This window comes from Hypanus sabinus, chromosome 4 (genome assembly GCF_030144855.1).
Source record: "Hypanus sabinus isolate sHypSab1 chromosome 4, sHypSab1.hap1, whole genome shotgun sequence".
Taxonomy (NCBI): Eukaryota; Metazoa; Chordata; class Chondrichthyes; order Myliobatiformes; family Dasyatidae; genus Hypanus; species Hypanus sabinus.
Window position 1 is genome coordinate 62,745,617 of NC_082709.1, and position 13,407 is coordinate 62,759,023.

General features: G+C 40.5%; 1 protein-coding gene across 5 annotated transcripts in view; it reads right to left on the reverse strand.

Annotated features, from left to right (window-relative positions):
- Window positions 1–13,407, reverse strand: part of usp40 (ubiquitin specific peptidase 40) — a 137,698-nt gene that overhangs the window by 84,565 nt on the left and 39,726 nt on the right. For 4 of the 5 annotated variants that reach the window (XM_059967269.1, XM_059967267.1, XM_059967268.1 and 1 more), the window contains 5 exons: window positions 13,013–13,159; window positions 10,164–10,307; window positions 8,270–8,392; window positions 2,308–2,412; window positions 1,727–1,834 (listed from right to left, as the gene is read on the reverse strand). In XM_059967269.1, the coding sequence (XP_059823252.1) occupies window positions 1,727–1,834; window positions 2,308–2,412; window positions 8,270–8,392; window positions 10,164–10,307; window positions 13,013–13,159 (627 nt within the window). Of the gene's footprint in view, window positions 1–1,726; window positions 1,835–2,307; window positions 2,413–8,269; window positions 8,393–10,163; window positions 10,308–13,012; window positions 13,160–13,407 lie in introns of those variants that run through there. The other variant, XM_059967271.1, reaches the window with a different exon arrangement.

The window sequence follows — 13,407 nt, forward strand, 5'->3', positions numbered from 1 at the left end:
GAGGGGAGCACCAGAGGGAGATGGAGAGCAGGCAAGGATTAATTTTGAGAGGGACAGAGAAAGAAAAGAGAGAGAGAAAAGAAGAAAATAAAAGGGAAAAAATAATAGATAGATAAATAAATAAGGGATGGGGTAAGAAGGGGAGGGGGGCATTAACGAAAGTTAGAGAAATCAATGTTCATGCCATCAGGTTGGTGGCTACCTAGACAGAATATAAGGTGTTGTTCCTCCAACCTGGGTGTGACTTCATCTTGACAGTGGAAGAGGCCATGGATAGACATATCAGAATGGGAATGGGACGTGGAATTAAAATATGTGGCCACTGGGAGATCCTGCTTTCTCTGGCGTAGGCGTTCAGCGAAACGGTCTCCCAGTCCGTGTCGGGTCTCACCAATATATGGAAGGCAGCACCAGGAGCACCGGACGCTGTATATCACACCAGCCGACTCACAGGTGAAGTGCTGTCTAACCTGGAAGGTCTACCTAGGGCTCTGAATGGTGGTAAGGGAGGAAGCGTAAGGGCAGGTGTCGAAACTGTTCCGCTTACAAGGGTAAGTGCCAGGAGGGAGATCGACGGGAAGGGATGGGGGGGCGCGAATGGACAAAGGAGTTGCGCAGGGTGCAATCCCTGCGGAAAGCAGAAGTGAGGGGAGGCAAAGATGTGCTTGATGGTGGGATCCCGTTGGAAGTGGCAGAAGTTAGAGAATTATATGTTGGACCCGGAGGCTGGTGGGGTGGTAGGTGAGGACAAGGGGAACCCTACCCCTAGTGGGGTGGCGGGAGGATGGGGTGAGAGCAGACGTGCGTGAAATAAATAAAAACATACATGATGAAAATAAGGCGATGGGGGCCAGGCAACTTAAAATCATTGAATAAATTCAAAGCGTGAGAAGTGTCACAAACATAGGTGGGGAGGGATTGAACAAAGGAGGATAAAACAGTGTCGAGATATGCAGAAATGAGTTCGGTGGGGCAGGAGCAAGCTGAGACAATGGGTCTACCTGGACAGGCAGGGTTGTGGATCTTGGGTAGGAGGTAGAAACGGGAAGTGCAGGGTGTGGTAACTATGAGGTTGGTGGCAGTGGGAGGGAGATCCCCAGAGCTGATAAGGTTGGTGATGGTATAGGAGCCAGTGGCCTGGTGCTCCTCAGTGGGGTCATGATCAAGGGGTAAATAAGAGGAGGTATCAGTGAGTTGTCACTGTGCCTCGGCAAGGTAGAGGTCAGTAAACCAGATAACAACAGCAGACTACAAGTGAAAAGGGAAAGTTTAGAATTAGGGGTGGGATTTATGAACACTTGCCCTGTTCATCCTATCTTGATCAACGTCAGTACTCACGAGCAGCTTCTGTATATTGCCTTGGCAACCCACTCCGTAAGGAGCCATGCAGCAATGAGAGCACCATCTAATTACTGTGGGAGCACCAGGATTCTCACATGGTATTGCAGCAATGTAAATTTTTTTTTTAAAGAAAATACAAGTGTATGTACTTGAGCAATTGCAGTCCAGGACCAAGAGCACTATAACAAAACAGCATAATAATATTGCTCATAATTGGAAATGATCATAAATAAATATGCAACTCTCTGGTAAAACAGCTTCACCAGCAGTTACAGACCCCCAACAATGAAAAGCAGTATTATAGTGCAAACCATTTACTGGGGAAACAACTTAGTGCACACATTCAAACTTTCATTATTCTGGTAATCACACTGCAGTTTCCTACCTTTCTTATAGACCCGAACTGCTTGCGATATTTTTTGTTCCATGCAACACCAACCTTCTCCAGTAATTTCTGGCCCAGTTGGTCAACCAGTATGCCATCAGGTCCTATCTAAGTAAACAGATGGGAGAATGGAGTAAGAAAACATCGAATTTTATTTCAAGAATGTCATTTATAATTTTGGTACATTGCCAGGGCTACAGCAAAATAAACCTAGTTACCCTAGTTAGCAGGGTTCTTAGCAGGTACAGGGTAGGGAACGGCAGTGCATTTCAAGCGACTCTTTTCAAGTACAGAGCCAGAAGCTGTAATGACATTTTATCCACTAAAAATTCCCAGTTGGCTCATATTCAAAGATGTTAGCATACAGTATTTAACACAATATTTGAGAGAATTGCAACAAAACACATCTTCCAGAAGCCAAGATCAAGTTAGCAAACAAAATGTTATGCTTTCCTTGAAAAACACAGTTTCACCTGGCCGTATTTTAGATCATTATATTTAAAGGATGAGTAATTTGAAGGTGCGGCAGTGTGTTGCTCCAGTCTGAGATATATGCAAAGATTCCATATCTAATACCATACCTGGACTAGAATAGCTCTCAGAATTTCGAGAGGATCTCCCAGTTCCAACTGGTTGGCTTCCTTGATTGGATCTTTAGTTGAATTGATCACTGTTTTCTCTTCATCCTGAAAAGGCCACTTATTAGTGATGTGTCATAAACAACATATTTTAACTCTGCCTTAATTGAACAAACTACATGAAACCCTGCCAAAAGCTTTTTAATTCACATTGCCAACAGCTGTCCTCCCTCAACAATCTTCTTCGACGCCTCCTCAAAAAACAACCAAATTTATAAAACATGACCTCCCACACAAAGAAATATTGAGAAATCCTAATAAATTCATGCTTTTCTAAAGGTAATGAAATTCTACCCCTAAGATATTTTTCCAGCAATTTCATGATTATTGACCTAAGTTACAGGGACTCAGACAAATCTCGTCGGGGTACGGTACTTAACACAAGTAAAATTGAAGCTTAATATTTTAAAAGTCATTTGAGCTTCCAATTGCAAATTCATTTTATAGCCCCATTAAGGGAATATATCTCTGTACTGTCACCACTACAAAGTGGACACAGCACTATTATACAGATCACAATCTGATCAGAGTTGTTGCTGTCATACTGTGCATAACTCCAAAATACATTTGTGATGAGAACAATCATACACAAGATTTGGGAGGAACACAGCAGGGTCAGGCAGCATCCATGGAAATGAACAAACAGTCGCTTTGGGATGAGACCCTTCTTCAGGACTGGAAAAGGGGGGAAACATCAGAATAAAAAAGTTGGGGGGGAGGAGGGGAGGAAAGATTCTAGAAGCTGATGGGTGAAGCCAGGTGGGTGGGAAAGATGAAAGGCTGGAGATGAAGGAATCTGATTGGAGAGGAGAGTGGACCATAGGAGAAAGGGAAGGAGGGGGGACAATCTCCCCTGCCATCAAATTCTCTCATCTCCAGTCCTTTACCTTTCCCACCCACTTATCACCTTCTAGCTATCCTTCTAACCATCAAACTAGTGCAGATTACAGGCTTCCAATGTTCCAATTGCAAAATTTAACTGGATACCTATGCTTAATAATATGAAGATTACCAGCTGAGACAGGTGTAAGAATACTTTCAGTACATCCCTGATCGATGTTGCATTGTGTTTCAATTGCTTCTCGTTGTTCACAGCATCTTCTCAAAGACAATTACAAACAAATAAGAGGAACAGATAACTAGACTGCCTTTCTCCCAAAGCAGTAATGTTCATACGAGAGGGCATAATTCTCAGGTGATTAGAAGGAAGTATGGGGTGGGGGGGGAGGTGGATATCAGAAGTCCACAGTGTGGTGGATGCATGGAATGTGGCGTCAGGAGTGGTGGTGGAGGCAGATACATTAGACACATTTAAGAGACTTAGGCGCACAATAAAAGAAAAAAAGAGGGCTATGTGGGAACGTGGGGGGAAGCATTAGAATGATCTTGGAGTCAGTGAAAAGGTTGGCACATTGTGGGCTAAAGGGCCTGTTCTGAACTTCAGGAAGGTGCAGACAAACCATCCCCCTCTGCGAATGCATGGCTCTTTTGTAGAGAGTTAAGTGCACAAAGTTCCTGGGTGTTGACATCACGGATGACCTCACCTGGTCTTTAATATCACCTCCCTGAATGAGGAGGAACAGCAGTGCCTCCACTTCTAAGAAGATTGAGGTAAGCAAGGCTCCCCCAACCATCTTAACAGCGTGTCACAGAAACACCATTAAAAGTGTCCTGACAAGTTGCCTCTCCATCTGGTATGCGTGCAGCTGAGCACGAACCAGAAGTCCCTACAAAGTACTGTGCAAACAGCTGAGAGGATCATACAGGTGTCCCTTCCATCCATCGGGGACATTTATCAGGTGTGCTCCATACGCAGGACCCTTAGTATTATTAATGATCCCACCCATTCATCCAACATCCTCTGTCTTTCTAACATCAGGCAGGAGACTCCGATGCATAAAAACCAAGAATGGTCAGGATGGAAAGCAGTTTCTTCCCCTGGTCATTAGGCTTCTGAACTCCCAGTCACATCATATTCGAAGTGTCACTGGTTAAGCTGTCCCGTAGCTTACAATATTAAATATTAATGCACCTTCATTTGTTATTTACGCGTGATTCATCTGTAGATTTTATCCGTACCTTCGTAAATTAACCTGTGTTATGTGCTTTACACCCTAGTTTGGAGGAACATTGTCTCATTTCTATGTACATGTTATATACATGTATATAGTTGAATGACAATAAACTTTACTTCTGTTCTATGTTGCAAATGAAGCTGCGGTCATGCACAACATTTAGACAGGACAGAATTGGAGCATTCTGAAACTTTTCTCAGTGAAAGGCGATGCAGATATAGGTATGTGTTTTGTAGCTGTTGATGTACAGTTCGGAGATAACTGACCTGATTAAATAAAATCTCTACTTGCAGAGAAATGTTGTCATTATCAATAGGGCTAATGCCATCTGGCCTCTTTAAAACATAGTTCCAACTCAGGTTTAAAGTTAAAATTGAAATTGCTCCAAACACAGCCAAACCAAACCCAACTCAAGGGACATTTTTTCTTTCTTATAAATAACTGGACCTGCACTCTGAGTACAGTCAGTTCTTCTTGGGCCAGGCTCTAGAGATTTCAGTGAGCTTCACTGCGAACATCACCTGCAAGAGCCCTGACTCCACATCACTCCCACTGTCTCATTCAAGGACACTTCCTAGTCTCAGCTCATGTGTAACATTCTCTAGTTAAATGACAGTATGCTTTTAGATTTTAAAAGTTGTCATGATCCTGCCACAGGTCACTAAATTACAATGGGAAGCTAGGGTCTACTTTGAAGCCTTTCTGACTGAAGAGTCATAGAGCTACACAGTATGGATACAGGCCCTTCGTCCCCATGAGCCCATGCCGATCATGGTGTCCCCCGGCTAGTCCAGATTTCTTGCATTCAGCCCATGTCCCATGTATTCAAGAGCTTCTTAAACAACACTGTTTTAACCTACCTCAACCACTTCTTCTGGCAGCTTATTCTATATACTCACCACACCCTGCTTGACAATGCTGTCCTCATGTCCCTTTTAAATATTTTCTCTCTCATCCTAAACCTATGGCCCCCTAGTTCTGTCTTTCCTTACCCTGGGGAAAAGACTGTTACCATCCATATTAATGCACACAAAATGCTGCAGGAACTCAGCAGGGCAAGCAGCATCTATGAAAAAAAAGTACAGTAGAAGTTTCAGGCATAATGTGAACTGCACTTTTTTTCCCATAGATGCAGCCTGGCCTGCTGAGTTCCTCCAGCATTTTGTGTGTGTTGCTCGGATTTCCAGCATCTGCAGATTTTCTCTTGTTGACCATCCACATTATCTCAGTTTTAAATGTTGGTATACTCATTAGCCTAGATTCCAAGGAATAAAGACCTAGAATCTCTCACTATAACTCAGGTCTTCTAGTCCTGATAACTTCCTTGCAAATTTTTTTCTATATCACTTCATTTCATGGTGAATGCCAATGATTTGGATGATGGAATTGATGGCTTTTTCAAGTTTGCAGATGATACAGAGACAGGTGGGAGTGGCAGATTGTGTTGAGGAGGCACTGAGTCTGCAGAAGACCTAAAAAGATTGGGAGAATGGACAAAGAATTGGCAGCAGGAATATACTGTAGGGAAGTGCACGGTCATACACTTTGGTTGAAGGAATAAAGGAACAGATAATTTTCTAAATGAGAAGAAAGTTCAAAAATCAAAGCAGCAAAGGGACTTGGGAGTCCTTGTGCAGGATTCCCTAAAGGTTTTCCTGCAGGTTGAGTCAGTGGTAAGGAAGTCAAATGTAATGTTAGCATTCATTCAAGAGGACTAGAATATAAAAGCAAGGAAGTAATACTGAGGCTTTATAAGGCATAGGTCAGACCACACTGAGTATTGTGGGTAGTTTTGGGCCCCTTATCTACAAAAAGATGAGATAGCATTGGAGAGGGTCCAGAGGAGTTTCACAAGAATTATTCCGGAAATGGAAGGGTTAATATACGAGAAGCATTTTCTGGTTCTGGGCCTGTGCTCATTGGAGTTTAGAAGAATGGGGGGGGGGGGGGGGAGTGATCTCTGAAACCTATCAAATATTTAAAGGCCTGGACAGAGTAGAGGATGCTTCCTTGATGCACCATCAATAACTCTTGGAGACGGGAGGTGAGCAATAGGCTCTTATTAGCAGCAAAAGAGACCATGACATCTTGGAGACTGAGGGAGGAGCAGTGCCTCCAATCACCTTTATACAAGGGTCTGTGGGAGGAGCCACAGGAGCAGTCAGCAGAGGGGTGTGTCCAGACAGGTATACATAGTTTACCACATTCCTATAGTGGGGAAGTCTAGAACCACAGGGCACATCCTCAGAACAGATGGACACCCATTTAGAACAGAGATAAGAAAGAAGCTCTTTAGCCAGAAAGTACTGATTTTGCAGAATTCATTGACACAGGTGATAGCAGAGGCCACATCATTAGCTACACTTAAAGTGGAGGTTGATGGGTTCTTGATTAGTCAGGGTGTCAAAGGGAGGAGACGAAAGAAAGGGTTAAGAGGGATAGTAAATCAGCTATGATGAAATAGCACAGCAGAGTCTATGGACAGAATGGCCTAATTCTGCTCTTATGTCTTATAGTCACATCTGTTTTCTATTAACCACTTATTTCATTTAACAGGGTGACCAAAACAGTACTCCAAGCGCAGCCTCACCAACAACTTATACAACTACAACATAATGTCCAGCTCCTATATTCAATGCCCTGACTGATGGTCAGGATGCTAAACACCTTTTCCACCACCCTGCCTGCGACACCACTTTCAACAAACTATGCACTTTACCCCCAAGTCCTTCTGTTCCACTACACTTCACAGTGCACCAGCTCACACTCATCTCCAAATCTATTTGCTGCTCCTTAACCCACTTTCTTAAGTGATTCAGCTTCCCTTGTAATCTATAACTTCTTCACTATCAAAAACACCTAATTTCATGTTATCTGCAAACTTACTGATCAAAACTTGTGCATTCACATTAAAATTATTTACATAAATAATGAATAACAAGGACCCCTGTGGCACGCCACTAGTCACCGGCCTCCATTTGTGTTAGTTCATTTGAATGTGAAATTTTCCTCAGGTATGTCAGGGTGGAAAATGACCACATGATCCACCATGCTATAATGAGACATACAAAGCAGAAAATACACAATTAACAACATTACAATAGTTCAAGTCTCCCAGTTGAGATGATAAAAATCAGAAAAGGTACTTGAAACATGGAATTATCTCCCAAAATACTGTGGATGCCAAGTCAAATGAAGGTTTCTTAGGATTGAATACCAAAGAATATTGATCAGAGCTGTCAAAGAACTAAAGTATAGATCAGGTATCTTCTAGATGAACAGTGGGATTAATTTGACTAACTCTTTCCTATGAAAAGGAACAAAAATATTGTCCTTATTTAACAACTAATCTGGCTTTATGGGATTATTTTTTCTAGATCATTCTTTTCTACTTACTGTATGGTCCAAGCACTTAACAAAGTTGCTTAAAACTTTTAAACAACTAGCATTAAGAAATCCTAAACACAAAGTACACTGCAGATGCTGTGGTCAAATGTCCTAACAAAGGGTCTCAGCCCAAAACGTTGACTGCTCCTTTCAACGGATGCTGCCTGACCTGTTGAGTTCATTAAGAAACCTTACTGGGTGTTATAATTGGATGGGTCACACAGATGCATGACAACACAATGACAGACACAGTAAGATGGTCAATAGTGTTATAAACTACAAGAAAAGGAGGTAAAATAGTTTATAAATAATGAAAAACAAGTTAAAACCTTCACTTACTGTAAAACAGCACAGTATTTTGTACAAATAGAGGGTGACATTCAATATCAGCATCCAATACATCAATTTGCAATGAGATTTTTTTTCTACAGTAGGCAACTTACTACAGGGAACCAGGTGCCCAGCTGGTCAATGTCTTTGATATAAGCATGGTAATGCCCTCCATAGCATCCTCCTTTGTGAATGATTACAGAAAAAAGTTCATACTCTGTGTCTGCCAGGTTATCCTATGGGACAAAATAAGGAAATTCAAGAAGAGCTCCATTCCTTGTAGCAGTCTTTATAACAACATGTAGTTAAACTGCACCCATTACAGAGTAAGATGTAAATTGGATACCAAGCCACTTCACCGAAAGAGGGGTTATCAATCGGTGGCCTTGTGATACACATTAGATGGGACACAGGATTCCCCCTCTTCCCCTTCAGATATCTAAACATCTCTTCCCCTTCAGATATCGAAACAAGACTTCAGCATAACATTCCAACAGAAGGATTACATCTCTCAGTGCTGTACACCTAGATCACACACTGAAATGCTAGTCTAGTTTACACGCTCTTACGATGGTATTATCATTTGATCACATTATCCTCTTAAGAGATAAAAGTGCTACCATAGTACAAGAAGACTGAAAACCAAGTCTGGAGGAACAACTTAATTGTACAAATTAAAAGAGAAGCCTCAGAAGTATGGGAAGCAACAATGGAGTTGAAAAACAAAATTTGTTTAATGGTTAGCATTGTAAAGTTATGAAGTCATACAGCATGGAAACAAGTCCTTCAGCCTAACTTGTCAATTGTGTTACTCAGTGAGCTTGGTCCCATTTACCCACATGTGGCCAATGCCCTCTAAACCTCTCTTATTCATGTACTTGATAGCTTTTAAATGTTGCAAAATTGCCCATCTTAACCACTATTCCCAGCAACTCATTCCAAATACACACCACCCTTTCTGTGAAGCTACTATCCATGTACCTATCCAAACTTCCCTTAAATGGTGAAATCAAGCTTACGTACACCACCTGCGCTAGCAGTTCATTCCACACTCTCATAACCCTCTGAGTGAAGAAGTTTCCTTTCATGTTCCCCTTAAACTTTTCACATTTCACCCTTAATCCATGACCTCTAGTTGTAATCCCATCCAACCTCAGAGGAAAAACTCTGCATGCATTAACCCCGTCTATACCCCTCGTAATTTTGTATGCCTCTATCAAAGCTTAGCTCAATCTTCTATGTTCCAAGGAATAAAGTCGTAACCTATTCAATCTTTCCACATAACTCAGGTCCTCCAGTCCCGGCAACATCCTGGTAAACTTTCTCTGTACTCCTTCAATCTTATTTATATCTTTCCCATAGGTGAGCAAAACTGCACACAATACTCTAAATTAGGCCTCACCAATGAGTTTTGCAACTTCAAAATAACATTCCATCTCCTGTACTCTATACTTTGTTTTATGAATGTCAATGTGCCAAAAGCATTCTTTACAACCCTATCAACCTGTGATGCCACTTTCAATGAATTATGGACCTGTATTCCCAGATCCTTTTGTACTTCCACAGTGCTCAGTGCCCTACCGTTCACTGTATTAGGCCTACACTGGTTGGTCCTACCTCAATGATGGCCACTCCACTTGCCTCTGCCTTATTTTAATTTGTTCCTGCCAATCAACCCCGATTGCTGATTGGCCACTGCTGAAAGCTCCAAACTGCCTTCTCTATACAATCGGAAAACCTGAATTAACTCCATATTTTCAGGTTTCCAATCTCTCCAATTGGGCGCTGCTCAAAGCTTCCAAGTTATTCCCCTTGTTTCACCTATCACTCCTGCTCTTTCTCTGCTGCTTAAACTAACTAGTTTTCTGATTTTGCATGCCTCACATGGAAGGGTTTATGGAAAAAACTGAATAAAACAAAATGAAATCATCCATGGAGAAAACAATATATGATTACATAGGATGAAAATCTTGAATTTATAAAACTGAAGGAGAAGATACGATTTACCTGCTCACAGAATGGCCGCATATCAAGTCTGACTGGAAAGGTGTAGCATCCTGTCTCCTTGTACCTCTCACACTTGGCAAAGTCAAAGTTGAAACGCAGCAATGAGATAGTCAGGAATGTGGGAAGATGCCGTATTTTTGCTGACTGTAGAAGTAAGAGCTTGGGCCAGATTACACAGTTAAACTTGAGTAGAACTATCTATCAGTCACATGATCAATTGCAACTGCATTGAGAATTACTATATCCAAGACACCACTAAAGTTCTAAGATAAAACTGGAAATATTACAAGACTTTTCTGTTATATATAAATATCATATAGGTCTTATGAAAGAGACATATTATGCCATTTCATTTGTAGTCACATAGTCTATGTTCCCAAATTTGTTTCTCCACATAGAATGTATAAAGGTAATTTTTCTTCTACTTTACTTCTGCTTTCTTTCAGCAGTGATTATCATTTACTCATTTTAACCTTCTGGGTAAATTTTAGTTAATGATTTTCTTTTGAAACTGACTGTAGTATATAGATGGATAGAATATTTTCTTTTTAAAAAACTGAAATAGTTTGTGATTTGTTTATTTAGGTGTTCACTGACACTGAAAAAATGACAGTTGCAAACTTTCAAAGGATGCCAAATTGTAAGACATTTAATTACACAAATAAATCAGTTTTTGACCATCATTGAAAATATTAAATATGTGAAAAATATGAGCATACAGCACAGCCCCTTCAACAAATTGTAAAAGTCCTAGCATAGATCCCTATGGTACATTACTGGACACCATAGGTTTGCAATCTCTAAACAACACTCATCTTCAGCTTCTGCTTCCTATTCTCAAGCCAAAGTTTGATCCCATAGGTTTCAACTTTTACTATCTGCTTCCTTGTCAGTAGTATTGCAGTCACTCCAGTCGAGTATGACATTCTCCAAAGAGGTTGTCTATAGGCAGGATCTCAGGTGGTTGTACAGGTCAATCTAGGATTAACATAACCTGGATGATCCCCAAATAGAGAATGCCTGTGCATGACTTTAAAATGAACAGGCTGAAACATGGGCAGCCATCACACATCCCTTGACGGAACAGGATCCTGACCTAGGGACCCTTTACTGCTCGAGCCCATCTCCCCCTTCACTGTCATTGTGATGTGTCATTATCTTCTGCCAGCTCCACTGTCGAGGTCTTGATCGGATCACTGTTTGTCTGGAACCTCCCCATTGACCTTACTACTGAGGGTGATCCTGCCAGGAAGCTAAACTCCAAACAGTATTACTCTCGAGACTGCAGGAACTCACAAGCCTCTCCACCACAAGGTGACAATCCTTGGAGAAGGTGACCTTGACAAAGGCCTTGCAGGCTACATCAAACAAGTCCAGTACAGTCCTGATGTAAGGTCTCAGCCTAAACCATCAACTGTTTATTCTTCTTCACAGATGCCACCTGACCTGTTGAGTGTCTTCACTTTATATGTGTTGGTCCAGCATCTGCAGGATTTCACGTTTACATCAATCACAATGTCCATACCATTGCCTCTTCTAAAAATGCAAATCAGTCAGATAGTAACTAGAAAAGCTGGTTTGAGATAACTCTTGATGGAAATGGGTAAAACAAAGTTTATCTTGCTTGCAAAAGAATACAGGCAAGTGTCTTAATTACCAGAAGTTTCAATGGCCATGGAGATACAGAGAGGGGAAAAAATAGTAGTTCTGAATCAAAGATGGCATTTAGTACTGGAACTGTTTGGAACATAAGAACAAATCAAAGGTCATTTAAAATTACTATTAAAGAGTAAGTGAGAAGTATTTATGCAAAAGCTCCTGAAGACATCGATTCTTCAATTATTTTAATTATATGTGAATTGATTTCAACGGTAAGGATTAATTTTAATCAAAGTGAAAAGACCTGTATTTTGCAGACTGCAGTAATCAGACAGCATTTGATGCTCCTTTTGAATACTGCTGTAGACAGATACACTAATTTCTATGGAATAAGCTACCTTTCCAAGTATTGCTACCACTTGTCAGATCATCAGAATTCTATGATACCAACAGCCAGCATTTCAATTGGTAGCAAGTGTACAAGTTCCAAAAAAAACGTTCAGTCAGTAAGGAATAATTTGTGGTTTCACTTCTGTAAAGGTAACACTATCGTTAATGATATAATTTGTGACGCAATTTCCAGGAGCTGCAGAACTTCCTTTCTAATCTTGTCAAATTGTAAGAATTAAAACCCTGGATCAAGTAAGTGCTCTTTCTTGATAAAGTACAATATTAAAAATGAACTTTAATTCAATGAGCCACAAAATAATTGTGTACCATTCAGTAATTTTAATTCTAAATTTCATATGGTAATTCCTAATTACCTGGAAAGGAAAAGGAAACATTTATTCACCAGTTAATTCCCCATTTAGATTATTTCTCTCAAACTTGTACTAGCATTATGTGTGATTGCATATGAAAACAATATTTTCTTTTTTAGAATTCACAAATAAAGTAAATTAATTGTCCTTTGAAAAATCAATAATCCTTTGATGATTAGCAGATTTTAAAGAGGCAAACTTCATCTTGGGAGATCTCTACAAAAACACATTTCAATGGATGGCTGCATTCAAGAATTTTTTTTAATAACAGAATAATATCTATTTATATTAGTGTTAGTCATTTGCATATGTACAGACCTACCTCAAGATAAAACTTTTCATACTCGAGGGCAGGATATGCATGATAGAACACAATTTGCAAGGTTCAGAGAATATGTAGGGGAATGGTGCCATGAGGATTGCTGCACAAGTAGTAGTACAGACTCAAATTGGCCAGTTCCGTGGCACCCTGATTCTATACAAATTTACCTTAATTGCCTTAACCAATTTCTCACACCTTCCACATTGGTAGAGATTATCATTGTCAAAATGTTCTTCTTCAACATAGAGGGTATACAGAGCTTCTTCCAGTCCACTGACATCCTTCACAGCCACAGTCAAGTCCAAAAAGTCCTCCTACACATTGAACAAATGACTTCCATTACAGAGGCATAATTTAGAGTTAATAAAAAAGGGCATTTAAAAAAGAACAAATATTGAAGAAAATACAGCATGCTGATAAACATAACACAAGCGGGAGCAGGAGCAGTATCATTTACTAAGACCAGAGGTACTCTGACTAATTAGCTTTAACTGTACCATGCACATCAAAATATGCAGTAAACTATGTTGTTTATGTCAAATCAAATCACTAAGGGTTGCAC